The 17053-nt window shown below is 40.0% G+C and overlaps 1 protein-coding gene across 3 annotated transcripts in view; it reads right to left on the reverse strand.

The window, feature by feature from the left end:
• Positions 1–830: 830 nt before the first annotated feature.
• Positions 831–17053, reverse strand: part of pcsk5b (proprotein convertase subtilisin/kexin type 5b) — a 292169-nt gene continuing 275946 nt past the window's right edge. The window contains exons 18-21 of one of the 3 annotated variants that reach the window (XM_084338245.1): positions 9964–10067; positions 7707–7851; positions 6736–6851; positions 831–4064 (exon numbers count right to left, since the gene is read on the reverse strand). In XM_084338245.1, the coding sequence (XP_084194371.1) occupies positions 3958–4064; positions 6736–6851; positions 7707–7851; positions 9964–10067 (472 nt within the window). In that variant the 3' untranslated portion in view covers positions 831–3957. Of the gene's footprint in view, positions 4074–6735; positions 6852–7706; positions 7852–9963; positions 10068–13325; positions 13443–17053 lie in introns of those variants that run through there. The other 2 variants (XM_084338244.1, XM_084338246.1) reach the window with 2 other exon arrangements.

The raw sequence follows: 17053 nt of genomic DNA on the forward strand, positions 1-17053 counted from the left end.
CAAAGCGCTAGTGTAAAAGAGAATAAAAAATAATAATAACATAAAGTAAGAAGGGCTAAAACTAGTAAAAGAACATGAAATGTATGGAGCTAAAACTAGATAAAAATCAACAAAAGGCTCTATTAAAAATATGTGTTTTGAGGCCCTTTATATGGCAAAAGAACACCAGACAATTTTATTCTAGCAAGCGTTCAACAGTTGCTGTGTCCCTATTCAGCAGCAGCAGATTGTCCCATTCTCCTAAAACTAAGAGGTAACAACCATTTCTGGACGGGGACTTTCAGCTTGTTTAGTCCTAAAGTTGTAGTTTGTGAACAAACGCTGCTAACCCGTCTACTCCCCAAGTTGCTTCACCCGAAAAAATATGCGTGGCGAATTAGGGTGGATGAGGTATTGCTGGTCTGATACATGCTAGTTGAATGTTATCTATTCTATAGCACATTTAAGTCTTCTAATATAGAAATAAAGCACAGCCACCCAAAGTGTCCTCTTTCAGACAGTACTTGGGCAAACATACAGTGCTACTATTCTACCCAGTGATCAAGATCATGAATGAGAACTAGAATGAAACCAAAGAAAACTGAAAACAGATTAAACATTTTAATAAGAACATTAAAATAAAAAAAATAATAAAAAAAACGATTTCCAAAACTAGGCCTTTGAGTAACATTAATAATACATCACCACAGGTATATCACAGGTAGACAAAAAAATTCATAGTGGGGGAAAGGAGGGGGTGTACGTATGGCTCTATTACCACACCATCTAAAGTCAACTCAAGTCATCTTAAACAATGACCAGGAAGAGGCTTTCATTAAGCAGATACAAGAGATTCATCAATCTTTATTACAAATCATCAAGAACCAAAAAATCGACGGTCCAACAAGTCTTCCCTAATACTGTAATTTGCTCCGACCACGGGCGTGACTGCACAAATAGAATAAGAATCTTTTAAACATTTTACACTCATTCTCCATCTGAAATCCAGTACCATCGGAATCACCTCCCGAGTTCCATCTGCCGATGTTGACAGCCAGACAGACGGAGAGACATACAGCCAGACAGACGGAGAGACAGACAGCCGGCCAGACGGAGAGACAGACAGCCGGCCAGACGGACGAACGGGAAGATAAAAATGCACACATCCATCAGACAGCCTGCCATTTGTGCGTGAGGTACACAGTAGCACGCCGCTTCCTGCTTTATATGATAGAAATACGTATGGTAGAACAGATAGAAATATGTCCGATAGCACAGTGTATAGTGTTGAGTAAAATAAAGGCTCGATATATTTGACATCTCCAGAAGGGTTGATAAGCGGCATGACTGAACACCTGTTTTCTTGCTGCATCTCGAAGCCGAAAAACAACTATTTTCCAACTACCATCTGCCGATACCAGGGAAACATGTCATGTTTGACTAATGTTGCATTATGGGTTGAGTTTAGGGTTTCTATGGTTTCTGTGCATTTTCTTAATGCATTATGGTTTGGTGTGGCTACGCCGTAGACCTCTTGGATAAGACCAAGCGGACCGTTGCATCTCCATCAAGGCTGCCTTCGTTAATTTGCTAACGATAAAGCCTTAATTCTCAGTTATGGGTAGCCCCAGAGACAACGAATGAGACATTTTCATTCTTTAGTTGGATTTCTTGTTGTATTCACTGTATCTGTTGCTGTGAAAGGTTTGTTTACATTAGGTAATACTTGTAAACACCAACACAGATCTATATTCAGATTTTCAATGGGTTAAAAAAGTTCCAAATAGCTACAGATCAAAACTCTTCCAAGTATGTATGTGAATATACCCTGTATTGATATGAAAAATAAAAATCACAGATCAGGTCTTTAAAAGGTTGAATATGATAACCATCTCCACCCAAAGTGTTTTTTCTTTGTTCTCCTTCCTGACTCCAGCCCCGATGTGCACGTCCTCTGTCTCTCCGTCGAAGGCCGCCACACAGCGGACGAAACAAGTTTAAGACTGACTGAATTCTGTGCCGATCATCGACCCTCTGTGTTAAAAAGTGAACAGTGACACTTCTGTGCCCGTGTGACATCACAAAATGAACCCGTCTGGAGCACAGCGAAGAGTTCCCTTTCAAAGTAAACATTTTCACCGTTTTGGAAAATGTGTCTGACTACTTTTACATGGGACTGTAATAATCACGACTATTGACCTCAATCTAAATAAGGGAATAGTCAAGATTACGCCGTTTTACACAAGATGTTTATGGGACTATTCCATTCAGATTACTCCGTTTTACACAAGATGCTTATGGGGCTATTCCATTCAGATTATGCCGTTTTACACAAGATGTTTATGGGACTATTCCATTCCGATTACGCCATTTTACACAAGATGTTTATGAGACTATTCCATTCAGATTCCGCTTGACACAAGATGCTTATGGGACTATTCCATTCAGATTCCGTTTGACACAAGATGTTTATGGGACTATTCCATTCAGATTCCCGATTCAAGGATAGATTTTTTTAAATGTCACGAAAACTATGAATGAGAGTCATAGTCTGATTAAAGTGTTCACACGTCTAAAATGCCTTTGATAATAAAATAGGAATAATCCACCATTATTCAGAATAAGGTGATCAGAAAATGCTGTTTTAATGACTGTTCCTCATTCAGAGTATCGTCTTAATCGGATCAATACTGGAATTTTGCAGTGCATGTAATCGGGAGTCAAACGATAGTTTGTGAAAATGGGACTCATGGAATACTACATTATTTATCTGAAGGACTTAAGTTTACAAAAGAAGAGTTTATGTGCTTAAACCAACACAGCCAAAGTGAGGTTTAGTTTTTCTGGGGTCAGTTGTGTTATCTCAGCCCCTTCCTTCAGTTCCCAGGTGTTCACTGTGTCTGCTCATACATTTCTGTTTCTAAACGTATGTATATGTTAATATATATGTGTGTGTGTGTGTGTGTTCATAATGTACTTTAGCCATGGGGGTGTGTATCTGTTTATCTGCGTTCCATATGTGTGTGCATGTGTGTGTGTGGTAGTGAGAATGGATCTTCCCTCCCCAGATATCAGAGCTCAGCCCAGACGCACATTACTCTCACATTATTGTTTACTTGTGACATTCTCCTGACAGATTGACAAAACGGGGGCCCTTCTTACCGTTCCTACCAAACGTATTTCTCTTTCTAAAAAGCACCCACCTGCGTGCGCAGGGCAGGGTGCTACGGTGCAGTCCACAAACATTCACTATTTCACCAGTCAAACTGATCCTTTGAATAGAGGAACAACCTAGGAAATGGTGGTTGAGTTTACCTGCCAATGTGTCTGGAAAAGTAGATAAACTCACCAGCCACAAACAATTTAGTTCAAAGCGTTTAGCTGGTGGCTGGCTTCAGTATCTTACCCTGTGTGCATTGTTAACATTGGAGGAAGAGAAAGAAGAGGAGAGGAGGAGGAGGACAAAGAGGAAGAGCCAAAATAAAAAGCAACACAGACAGTATTGATAAGATTCACAGGCCAGAGTGGCTCCCGTTAGCGACATACCTCCCCACAACTGGCAACAAAAAGAAGTTACAATTATTTTGGCATCGATGCTTTGGTCACAAAATACCGACACTTTTATTTGTTTGTTTCGTTTCACTTTTTTTTTGTATTTTTTGTATTTTTCTTTACGTTTTCGTTTGTTTGCTCGTTGGTTGGTTTTGCTCTTGAAGTTGAAGTCCCAGTCGTTTTTGAAAACACCTCGACCACACTGTGTTTGTGTCCCCGTACAGAAGAAAAAGGTAGGTGTGTTGTAGTCCCGTCATCGCACCTCCGATGCAGTCCTTTTGAGAGGCACAGATTCTCTTATAAATTATCTGACTGAGTGAACGAGCCGGGGGGTCAGAAGGGGGGTGCAGAGAGAGAGAGGGGTGCCCCCCCCGGATGCCCCTACACCCGCCTCACGCTCCGCCGGTGCCCAGCGAGGACGTCCCGTCAGCCCTTTAACGAGCATGTTCTGCAACAGAGCTGCTGCAGCACTTTCCTCTGGCAGAGATTGTTCTTTTTTACGAGCGCGCAGAAATTGCCATCGGCCCAAGATTCTTCATTTGCTTTCCACAGAGCAGGAAGAAGAGTTAAAGGGGAAGAAAAAAAACAAAAACAAAAAAACACACACAGGGCAGAACCGCCACAGGATTGGTTGGGAGAGGCAGGAAGAGCCATTGAGGGGGGTCAGGTTGACAGGAAGAGTGTTTTTTTTTTTTTTTTTTTATCCAATCACAGGTGAGGTGTTCATCGAGGAGGAGGAGGGTAAGATTGCAGTCCGGTGGGATTGATTGGATCCGTGACGGGAAGAAGGGGAAGAGAAAGAGAGAAAAAGAACAAACGTCACACAATTGGAAAAAACTGTTGATTTTCTAAAAAGTCAACATGATGCAGCGACGGCCTCGACTCACTTTCAGATCAACCTGTTCAGTAAGAGCTTCCCCTTTAAGAGCTTCTCCTTCACATGTTCAGTAAGAGCTTCCCCTTTAAGAGCTTCTCCTTCACATGTTCAGTAAGAGCTTCCCCTTTAAGAGATTCTCCTTCACATGTTCAGTAAGAGCTTCCCCTTTAAGAGCTTCTCCTTTACACATCAACAAGAGAAAACATGTTCTACCAGCTCACAAATAGTTACACATCAGTCTATTTTGAACTGATTGAATTGACTGACTCGAGTGCCATCCTGCCTTGACACTGCTTTTGCATCAGAGAGAAAAGGCTCTGAAAGTGGACCTCCAGTCTGTCGCATCAGCACATGTAGAATCCGCCATCCTCGGTCAGGGGATTTGAGAATCAACACAAATCTATTCCGATGCTAATAATGCATCATATCTATTAGCCTTAGTTTAAGAGGGTTGGAGGCAGACTGAAGGTGCACTTTGAGAATGATAATATCACCATCATCATCATCCTCCTCCTCATCAACATCCTTATTATCATCATCAGAAAGATCACACAGGGGAGTTTTCCCCTTCTCTAGACTTAGTCTCTAGCTGGTGAGGTTTCTATGCTGTGAAAATGTGGTCACTGCTAGACCAAACCCAACATCAAGGAGCTGCCAAATCACCAGCCTGCCACCTTAACAAGTCAGTGAGCTACAGTAAGAGACAGCTCTCCTAATCAGAAGTTAACTGCATTCCACAACCTATTAACCATAAACTAACTGCATTCTACCTATAAACCATAAACTAACTGCATTCTACAACCTATAAACCATTAACCCCCCCCCCCCTATAAACTCTGACTCCATTGCATACACCCTAGGCTCTGTTACACACATTGTACGACTCTGAACTCTGTTGCCTACTCAATTTATACCAACCTACTGCTTTCACAGTCTACAACTGCCTACACTGTAATCATAGTAATCTTATCTACCCACCTCATACTATAGTCTACCCACTCTGTATGATACCATGTACAACAGTGCTGTATACAGCATATATATATATACTGATTTAAACCCAGGGTTTGCTAGCTCTGCTCTGGGGCAAGATTACTCCAGACTTCATGCGATTTCTAGACCTTAGCACTGAGCTATCTGGTATAGTGTGAAAAGGGTCTAAATTATTACTATTAACAAAACGCCAACTCTAAGCCTAGAGCACAGGATAACCCTGGGGTGAGGATGAATAGTGACGAGTGCTTCATTTCATCACAGTGCTTCTCATGCTCTTGGCCCAGGATTAGGTTCAGGCCAAAATTCCTAACGTATATATTCCACTTTCACACTGAACCAGGTGCAGTACAGTGTGAAAAAGACTGATTTCAAAACATGCACATTCAGACAAGTATTCTAATACGATAGAAGACTGAAGAAGAGTGGTAGGGAATAGAGATCACACTCAATGAAACGGAAGCAGGAACAATTTAAACGAAAGCAGGGGAAAAGTGCAGAGATTTATTGCATAACCGATTGACAGAGGAGAAGTTGTCGAAAAGCAGAACGAGAGACCGCATTTGTGATCTTCATTTGTCTTAAAATGGTTAGATTCAAAATGTCCCCACAACAATAGAAAAACCACAAAAAGGTGCGACTTGTGAGGACCATCTTCTAGAAAAGGCTTAAACTCAGACCAGGGTTTAGGGTTAAGGTTAGACTTAAGAGTTAGGTTAGGCGTGTAGTGGTGAGCGTTAAGGGCTTGCGGTTAAAGAGTGAGTGTACGTATAGCCATGACATTATTAAAGGTGATGTGCTCCACTTGAACGCAGTCCGACATGGACGGCAAAGCATCGTTCATAAAACACATTCTAGTCAGGGAGAAGGTGCTACAACACAGAAACACATCATTTATCAAAAACAGACCGTATTGATCAGAATATAAGACGACCCTGATTAGAAGTATAGCCTATCTGACCAAATGTATTATTATTATAAATATTTTTATTTTTTTATTAATTTGAGTTATTTTAAGTCAAATTTCAATTAAACTGTACCCTGCTGTTAGGCCTATTTCTAACAGAATGTACATCTAAAATTTAAAAATAGAACCATAGATTGTATTTCAATTAGACGGACTCATTGATCACCACAATCTGAACATGTGAATTATAACTCCGCCTCAGTCCTGCTGGTCAACTCGCTCTTACTTTCACTTACCCTCCGAAACCCACTGGTTATCCAGTGGACATTAACATCACTGTCTCTTTGCAGGTCGCAGCAGGCTCTTATATTGGGGACAATACGTAACGCGGTGAGGAGGAAACAGAAACAGCAAGGTGGTAACTCACCATCTTTACAGATGGTGCTGACTATGCAGGCTCCCGCCTCCAGGTTGAATCCGTTGACGCAGGACGTGCAGTTCCTCTCCCCTGATCCCGAACACTCATAGCAGCTACGGTCACACCTGAGGGGGGGTTAATGTTAATGTCAGAATCTCCTTCATCAAGCACCTCTATCGCCACATTACAAAACAGTAATAGAGGCCTTGCACAGAATGTTTGTCTAGTCTTCCAACATGGCTGCCTGGAAAACCAATGACAATGCCTGATTTCCATGCAGTGGTATAGAAAGGCGTGATAGGCGTGATAGTACAGTTCTCCACTGTGACTAGTTTCCGAGATCCAGTAATAAGAAACCAATTTATTACATTTTTGTTTATATATTTCTTATTATGTCAAAACATAGAAACCGTTCCAACATGGAAGGAAGAGTGGGCATTCTAAACATTCAGTGAAAGAAGACATGTTTTCCCACATATCCCTCTGAGAAACACATATATGTTAAGACATTTCACCAGAGTGCAAGGGTCAGACATGTTCAGCACCCATGGAGCGGGTATGAGTTCAAGGACATTTTAACAGGGATGGACACGTTGGCTGTCGTGGGGGATCTAACCTGGGACCTTCTGGTTACAGGGTGGTCTTCCTGTAGCCACTTCACTGGGGGATCTAACCTGAGACCATCTGGTTACAGGGTGGTCTTCCTCTAGTGAGTCTAGCCACTTCACGCCAAGGGCACAATACTTAGGACAGATGGTATCAGCGTCAAGTGCTGGTCCAGTATTCTATAGACCTTTTCATAAACAGTCTATTTTGGCAAGAACAGTTTCCCCCCCCCCCAAGCCATCAGACTCAGCTCCCTCACACCTCTGGGTCCCCACGCATCCAACCTGTTAACCAAGGGCTAGCGAGTCTAGGCATCCGTGGTTGTCGCAATATAAAGACGAGGGGGGTGGCGCCGGGTGGGCGCGTGGACTTACTTTCTGCAGGATCTCTGTGTCTGGGTCTGGCTGTTCTCCGATGCCTGTTCTGCCTGGTAGTACCCAGCACTGCATGACGACACACACCGCCAGTCCTCCAGCATGTAGCCCTCTGAGCACTTAGTGCACGCCTCGATACCAATACCTGAGAGACAGAGGACAGGGACATAACATAACAACTATACCTGAGAGACAGAGGACAGGGACATAACATAACAACTATACCTGAGAGACAGAGGACAGGGACATAACATAACAACTATACCTGAGAGACAGAGGACAGGGACATAACATAACAACTATACCTGAGAGACAGAGGACAGGGACATAACATAACAACTATAGCTGAGAGACAGAGGACAGGGACATAACATAACAACTATACCTGAGAGACAGAGGACAGTGACATAACATAACAACTATACCTGAGAGACAGAGGACAGGGACATAACATAACAACTATAGCTGAGAGAGACAGAGGACAGGGACATAACATAACAACTATACCTGAGAGAGACAGAGGACAGGGACATAACATAACAACTATAGCTGAGAGAGACAGAGGACAGGGACATAACATAACAACTAGACCTGAGAGACAGAGGACAGGGACATAACATAACAACTATAGCTGAGAGAGACAAGAGGACAGGGACATAACATAACAACTAGACCTGAGAGACAGAGGACAGGGACATAACATAACAACTATAGCTGAGAGAGACAGAGGACAGGGACATAACATAACTATACCTGAGAGACAGAGGACAGGGACATAACATAACAACTATAGCTGAGAGAGACAGAGGACAGGGACATAACATAACAACTAGACCTGAGAGACAGAGGACAGGGACATAACATAACAACTATACCTGAGAGAGACAGAGGACAGGGACATAACATAACAACTATAGCTGAGAGACAGAGGACAGGGACATAACATAACTATAGCTGAGAGAGACAGAGGACAGGGACATAACATAACAACTATAGCTGAGAGACAGAGGACAGGGACATAACATAACTATAGCTGAGAGACAGAGGACAGGGACATAACATAACAACTATAGCTGAGAGAGACAGAGGACAGGGACATAATATAACAACTATAGCTGAGAGACAGAGGACAGGGACATAACATAACTATAGCTGAGAGACAGAGGACAGGGACATAACATAACAACTATACCTGAGAGACAGAGGACAGGGACATAACATAACAACTATAGCTGAGAGACAAGAGGACAGGGACATAACATAACAACTATACCTGAGAGACAGAGGACAGGGACATAACATAACAACTATAGCTGAGAGACAGAGGACAGGGACATAACATAACTATAGCTGAGAGACAGAGGACAGGGACATAACATAACAACTATACCTGAGAGAAACAGAGGACAGGGACATAACAACTATACCTGAGCGACAGAGGACAGGGACATAACATAACAACTATAGCTGAGAGACAGAGGACAGGGACATAACATAACAACTATAGCTGAGAGACAAGAGGACAGTGACATAACATAACAACTATAGCTGAGAGACAGAGGACAGGGACATAACATAACAACTATAGCTGAGAGACAGAGGACAGGGACATAACATAACAACTATAGCTGAGAGACAAGAGGACAGTGACATAACATAACAACTATAGCTGAGAGACAAGAGGACAGGGACATAACATAACAACTATAGCTGAGAGACAAGAGGACAGTGACATAACATAACAACTATAGCTGAGAGACAAGAGGACAGGGACATAACATAACAACTATAGCTGAGAGACAAGAGGACAGGGACATAACATAACAACTATAGCTGAGAGACAAGAGGACAGGGACATACTGTAACATAACAACTCTATACCTGAGAGACAGAGGACAGGGACATAACATAACAACTATACCTGAGCGACAGAGGACAGGGACATAACATAACAACTATAGCTGAGAGACAAGAGGACAGGGACATACTGTAACATAACAACTCTATACCTGAGAGACAGAGGACAGGGACATAACATAACAACTATAGCTGAGAGACAAGAGGACAGGGACATAACATAACAACTATAGCTGAGAGACAAGAGGACAGGGACATAACATAACAACTCTATACCTGAGAGAGACATAGTGGACAGGGACATCAAATAACCTACTGTAACGTTACCAAAATAAAAATGGGCAAAAACCAAATAAAAAAAGATTGTGTGTCCATCCAGCTGCTTCCCAGTGCCTCTTACCTGCACAGGTGGCACAGGCCCGGTGGCAGGGCTCACACGTCCTCCTGTGCCCATTGTAATAAGTTCCTGGGTCACAGGTCATCTGACACTTGTTACCTTGGAGACTGGACACACAGAGGCGAGAGATGTTAGCACTAATGGCTGTAAAAACGAGCTACGTAGAGAGCGGTCCAAGCAGTCCAGCCCTAGAGGTTAAAGGTTAATGGAAGAGAAGCATGAGAAATGTAAACAAATATACTTTAAGTTAATTAAAGCTGCACCATGGAACATCCGGTGACGTTGTAACGCCATCGTGTTTAAACATGGCGGATAAGAGAAAACTGCAACAAACGAAAACATCTATTTCTTCATGTAAGGTAACTTTGGGGTGCCATTTTACATGAAGTGGTCATTCACAATGGATAACTAAGAGCTAAGCAGCATGCCTTGGGTGTTTGTGCTTCATGCATGTGTGCTGTGACTGGGAAATGCTACTGTTGTACTGTATTAACCTGACTGACCAAATAAGTCCACTGTGTACTTGCCCCGAGATGTGAACATGAATCTGCTGCTTTAAGCCCCATCCCCTTTATGTACACTAGAGTCCTGAGGTTACAGGAATACTGAGTACACTATCTTAGTTAAATAACACGCCAGAAATGCACAGACACTGGTAGTGGATAACCAGCCGATACCAAGCCAAAATACAGTGTGGGCAGAATTTCTCCAATACTAAAATGTGATACCAGGAGCTCTGTGTAACAGAAATCTAAGCAAAGTCACTTGACTTTCTGATACATCTAACATAAGGATGTTAGATCAGAAAAATTGATTCTATCTCAATAGTTTTTGTCCAGTGCCCTAAACTCATGGTCTATAAGGTTCAGTAAAACTACTGTTCTAAGTCTATACAGTTCAGTAAAACTAATGGTCTTAGTCTATACTGTTCAGTACCTCAAGGAGGTAGTGGTAACCTCAACTTAACTCGGCTGATTACCGAATCCACTAGGCCAACTCTGAAAAATTACTCTAAATTCTTGCTTGTGGCATCTTCAATTTAGGATTCAGTGATCATTGCCCTATGGCATGTATCAGAAACACTCAATTAAAGAAAACACAATCTCTCACTATCATCAAAAGACATTTTAGAAACTTTGACTATTCCCACAGTGACATGCACTATATTATTTCTTATTTTTTCCCCCCATAAAAACCTCTCTCTCAATCATTAACATGCACCTTTAAGAATTTTGTTTATAAAATATTTTGGTTTACCCTTTGGTTTATACCCGAATTGTCATTTTTATTTAAGGAAAGGAACAGTGCCTGGCCACTTGCCAGACACTCAGGGGATCCATCCCACTGGTCTTGATTTAAAAAAATTAGAAACAAAATTATCTGTAAGGAATGCCAAATCAAATTATTAATTGGACTTAATCACTAGCTCTTTTTCAGATCCCACTCAATTTAGGAAGGCAGTGAATTCCAACAAAAACAAGGCTACTATTTCTTACCTACACATGTCAAATGTAATCATTGCTGGGGTCTAAGCCATGTTTGGTTTGTGAAATGCAATATTTTGCCCAACATCCAACACAACTCATAAACATGGTATTATCAAATATATTAACTGACTTTTTACAAATCCGTTGATAATAATTAGGTACCAATTTAATAATACAAAATAACCTTTGTAAACATGAGTAAATTAAGAATAATAACTACTATTAACTAGTAACTATAATCTATTGACATGGTCTTAACAAATATATTTACTGACCTTTAAATAATGATTTGTTACTCACTTCTTAAACATTTATTAACACTTTGTATGCCACTCACGGCTAATCTCGGGATTACGATAGTGACGTTGAAAGCCACATCACGGCTTTACCTCCGAAATCATATTGCATCACCCGAGCCTACCGTTGGAAATCCAGGGGCCGCCGGCGATCAAATGTGAAAAAAACACGCCCTATTGTCTCCCAGATGGTAAATCACCCTTTTGGAATGGACTCAATGAAAATGGATGGGGAAAAAAATATTCCAGTCCACATTTTCCAGTCCACTGATGCAGCCGGAGTTACCAGAGTTCATTCTGGATCCTCTGAGCCGCGGCGAGCATGGGTTATACTGTACAAACGTTGGATCAATATACTTATCGATTTTTTCGAATGGTGATCAGGAATTGGAATATACCATTTGGATACCATCTGATGTCAGGTAAGGAATCCATGTGATCAGTGTTAGGATAATCAGACTCGTTTTCGAGGAGATAAGCTTTTTTGTGATATGTGCTCTAGCTGTTTCACTGTAAAATCCATGAGGAAATGAAAGCAGCTATTATCACAGCGCGGCTCAAACGTGCGTGCCTGCACGTATACTATTGATCATCTAGCGTTTATTTGAAAACGATTCATAAATAGGCCAACAAATATCAACGTTCTGGAATATTCCAGTAAAAGGCGATTATCATAGAATAGGTTGTTTTTCACCTGAAAACGGGTGCTTTTCAAAATGCTCTCAAACGGAAATGAAGCGATAAAAAACCAATCTGCCTTGACAACACTGACTGGAAAATGATTCTTTGATAAGCGACGGGCAGATTAGACACATAGCCATAATTTAAAACATAGATTAGGCGATATTAACGTTAACATTTGGAGTGGACCGTGGCATTCAAGGGGGTAAAAAGGAAAACAGGGCGTGGCGCTCAAAGTGTTAATGATAAATAAATACAATAAAAAATATATATTTAAAATTATTTGTACACATAAAATATGTAGAAATGTATAATTATATGATACAAATGGAATAACAATTAAATATCATCTTACAATATCCCAATACCACCCAAATGCACAAAGGAGAATCTAAACGTATTATTGCTCAAGTTATTCTACTCTTTATTTGGGTTACATGCAGACCTTTTCTTATAATAAAACACAAGATACTTGTGTCCAAATAAGCACCTCTCTGACTGTGTGCACTTTTGAGTGTGTGTGTGTGTGTGAGTGTGGGAATTAAGCAAATTATCTATTGGCTGGGCGAGTCTGCCTTTCTTTTGACATCACTTCTGGACCATTTCCATGCCAATGGCCAAAATAAGTGTCCATGGAATATCAATGCACCCTGGGCGAGTGCTTTACAATACTATTCAAATGGGTAAATGTACATATTCACTCCTAGTCATTATTTTCATAAGGTATGGTTGCTGTAGAATTGCCACAGATATACTGTATAGGTTATGAGGATAGACTAGTTTCATGTTCGACCACTTCCAATGACTGTTTGAATTAGCGCTGATGTGCAGTAAACACTGCTTCCAATGAGGCCAGACCAAACCCAATGCAAACAGAAGACAGTGTTGGATTTATCATTATGGATTTATTTTATAAATCTCCAAAAAAGACACTGCAGTTCAAGGCTGGACCACAGAGCTTCACAAAGGGATAGGATCGCACCGGAGTCCACGTTGGAACGGCACAAACCTATAGAGACTGGGGAAAGAAAAGTAAGTTACTACCTCTCTTTAGGAATATTCTAAAAGTACTAATTGGGTCGTCCACAACCCAGTTGTCCCCAGAGGGTTAATATCTGAACAGAAGGATATCTGCTTAGCCTTTAATAAACATTTAGCTGATACTGGTTTGATAATACTTATCTGGAGCCCCCTCTTGGTGACCATGGCGACCATGTGCGCATTGTGGGGCATGCCTCTCAGTTTTCCTTTCAGCCTTTATCTACTAGTGTTTTTAAAGCATTGCAATCCATTGATACCAGGAAATCAACTGGAGGGTCATGTCTCATTAACCATTTATATTAATGAAATTGTCTCATCTTTGAGTAACTGTCAAGTATCATCGTTATGCAGATGACACTGTTGTGTATTGTATTGCTGACTCTGTACAATTAGCCATTGAGAACCTGCAAATCTCAAGTAATGCTCTGCAAGATGCGCTTATTGGCCTTACGCTTGAACGTAATGCAATCAAAACAAAAGTCATGATATTCTCTAGAGCTAGAGATATTGTTTTTAATAATTTGCATAATATTAACTGTGAATGGGTCTGACATCCAAAGAGTTACAGATTACAAGAATCTTGGCATTTGGCTTGATGAGAAATTTACATTTAAATACCATATAAACAATTTAGATTTAAATAACATAAACAATCGTGTCAGAAAATTGAGGCAAAAAAGTGGCTTCTTGATAGAACCAGCTTCCCAATGATTAGCAGAAAGAGTGTCGTTGATGCAGTTTTTCCATCCGTCTTGGATTATGGAGATGTATAGAAATGCTGCTCTTAAACCTCTTGAAACGTCCATCATTCCCCTCTCAGATTTATTATTGGTGATAGATATTGTACTCACCACTGCAGAGGCAGAATAAACATTGGTATCCGTTTATCTTTAAGGCCATTGTGGAAATTATCACTTTTCCCGTGATTTCACAATGTTACTAGATTGAAATTAAGGACTCTTATCGGACACACTGAAATGATTAGCTTATGCGTAATGTCCCATGATACAGTACAAACTGAACTTGGAAAGGCAGCCTTTTGTTTAATGCCCAAGCTTCTTGGAATATTATTCAACTCCATTCCATGGATAACTTTTTTAAATGCTTACAAATATCCATGCCTTCAGTATGTAACCATTTTTAATTTTGATCTTTCTTTTTTTGTCCTATTTATTCAATGTCTAATTATCTAAAGAGATTTTCTTTTCTTTTTCTTTATATTGTGTTTTTCTTACCCGTGTTAATATGCCTGTAATCTCGACAGCATTGGAAATGAGGGAAACCTCATTGAGAATATATAAGGTTTGAAATGAGATGAAAATTTGCCAAATTTCCCTCGGGGATGATTAAAGTATTTCTATTCTATTCTATTCTAAAACAAATGGTCTAAGTCTATACTGTTCAGTAAAGCTACTGGTCTAAGTATATACTGTTTATATACAATAAACAATAAACGGTACAACTAAGTATAAGTAAAAAATTTAAATAAGTACACATTCGACAAGCTAAAATAATTGCACATTATATTGACGCACAAGGGTCCAATAAAGTGTCTGAGCATTGCAGCAGCATTCGAGTTCAGTAATGAGCGGATTAACTGTTCATCAGGCAAACTGCCTGTGGGTAGAAACTATATATATATATATATATATATATAACTACTATACTGTTCAGTAAAGCTACTTGTCTAAAGCTATACTGTTCAGTAAAACTACTGGTCTAAAGCTATACTGTTCAGTAAAGCTACTGGTCTAAAGCTATACTGTTCAGTAAAACTACTGGTCTAAAGCTATACTGTTCAGTAAAACTACTGGTCTAAGTCTATACTGTTCAGTAAAACTACTGGTCTAAAGCTATACTGTTCAGTAAAGCTACTGGTCTAAAGCTATACTGTTCAGTAAAGCTACTGGTCTAAAGCTATACTGTTCAGTAAAACTACTGGTCTAAAGCTATACTGTTCAGTAAAACTACTGGTCTAAAGCTATACTGTTCAGTAAAACTACTGGTCTAAAGCTATACTGTTCAGTAAAGCTACTGGTCTAAAGCTATACTGTTCAGTAAAACTACTGGTCTAAAGCTATACTATTCAGTAAAGCTACTGGTCTAAAGCTATACTGTTCAGTAAAACTACTGGTCTAAAGCTATACTATTCAGTAAAGCTACTGGTCTAAAGCTATACTGTTCAGTAAAACTACTGGTCTAAAGCTATACTGTTCAGTAAAACTACTGGTCTAAAGCTATACTGTTCAGTAAAGCTACTGGTCTAAAGCTATACTGTTCAGTAAAACTACTGGTCTAAAGCTATACTGTTCAGTAAAGCTACTGGTCTAAAGCTATACTGTTCAGTGAAACTACTGGTCTAAAGCTATACTGTTCAGTAAAGCTACTTGTCTAAAGCTATACTGTTCAGTAAAGCTACTTGTCTAAAGCTATACTGTTCAGTAAAGCTACTGGTCTAAAGCTATACTGTTCAGTGAAACTACTGGTCTAAAGCTATACTGTTCAGTAAAGCTACTTGTCTAAAGCTATACTGTTCAGTAAAACTACTGGTCTAAAGCTATACTGTTCAGTAAAACTACTGGTCTAAAGCTATACTGTTCAGTAAAACTACTGGTCTAAAGCTATACTGTTCAGTAAAGCTACTTGTCTAAAGCTATACTGTTCAGTAAAACTACTGGTCTAAAGCTATACTGTTCAGTAAAGCTACTGGTCTAAAGCTATACTATTCAGTAAAACTACTGGTCTAAAGCTATACTGTTCAGTAAAACTACTGGTCTAAGTCTATACTGTTCAGTAAAACTACTGGTCTAAAGCTATACTGTTCAGTAAAGCTACTTGTCTAAAGCTATACTGTTCAGTGAAACTACTTGTCTAAAGCTATACTGTTCAGTAAAACTACTGGTCTAAAGCTATACTGTTCAGTAAAGCTACTGGTCTGAGGCTATACTGTTCAGTAAAGCTACTGGTCTAAAGCTATACTGTTCGGTGAAACTACTGGTCTAAAGCTATACTGTTCAGTAAAACTACTGGTCTAAAGCTATACTGTTCAGTAAAGCTACTTGTCTAAAGCTATACTGTTCAGTAAAACTACTGGTCTGAGGCTATACTGTTCAGTAAAACTACTGGTCTAAAGCTATACTGTTCAGTAAAGCTACTGGTCTAAAGCTATACTGTTCAGTGAAACTACTGGTCTAAAGCTATACTGTTCAGTAAAGCTACTGGTCTAAAGCTATACTGTTCAGTAAAACTACTGGTCTAAAGCTATACTGTTCAGTAAAACTACTGGTCTAAAGCTATACTGTTCAGTAAAGCTACTTGTCTAAAGCTATACTGTTCAGTAAAACTACTGGTCTAAAGCTATACTGTTCAGTAAAGCTACTGGTCTAAAGCTATACTATTCAGTAAAACTACTGGTCTAAAGCTATACTGTTCAGTAAAACTACTGGTCTAAGTCTATACTGTTCAGTAAAACTACTGGTCTAAAGCTATACTGTTCAGTAAAGCTACTTGTCTAAAGCTATACTGTTCAGTGAAACTACTTGTCTAAAGCTATACTGTTCAGTAAAACTACTGGTCTAAAGCTATACT

This window comes from Notolepis coatsorum (assembly GCF_963971535.1).
Source record: "Notolepis coatsorum genome assembly, chromosome: 2".
Classification (NCBI taxonomy): Eukaryota; Metazoa; Chordata; class Actinopteri; order Aulopiformes; family Paralepididae; genus Notolepis; species Notolepis coatsorum.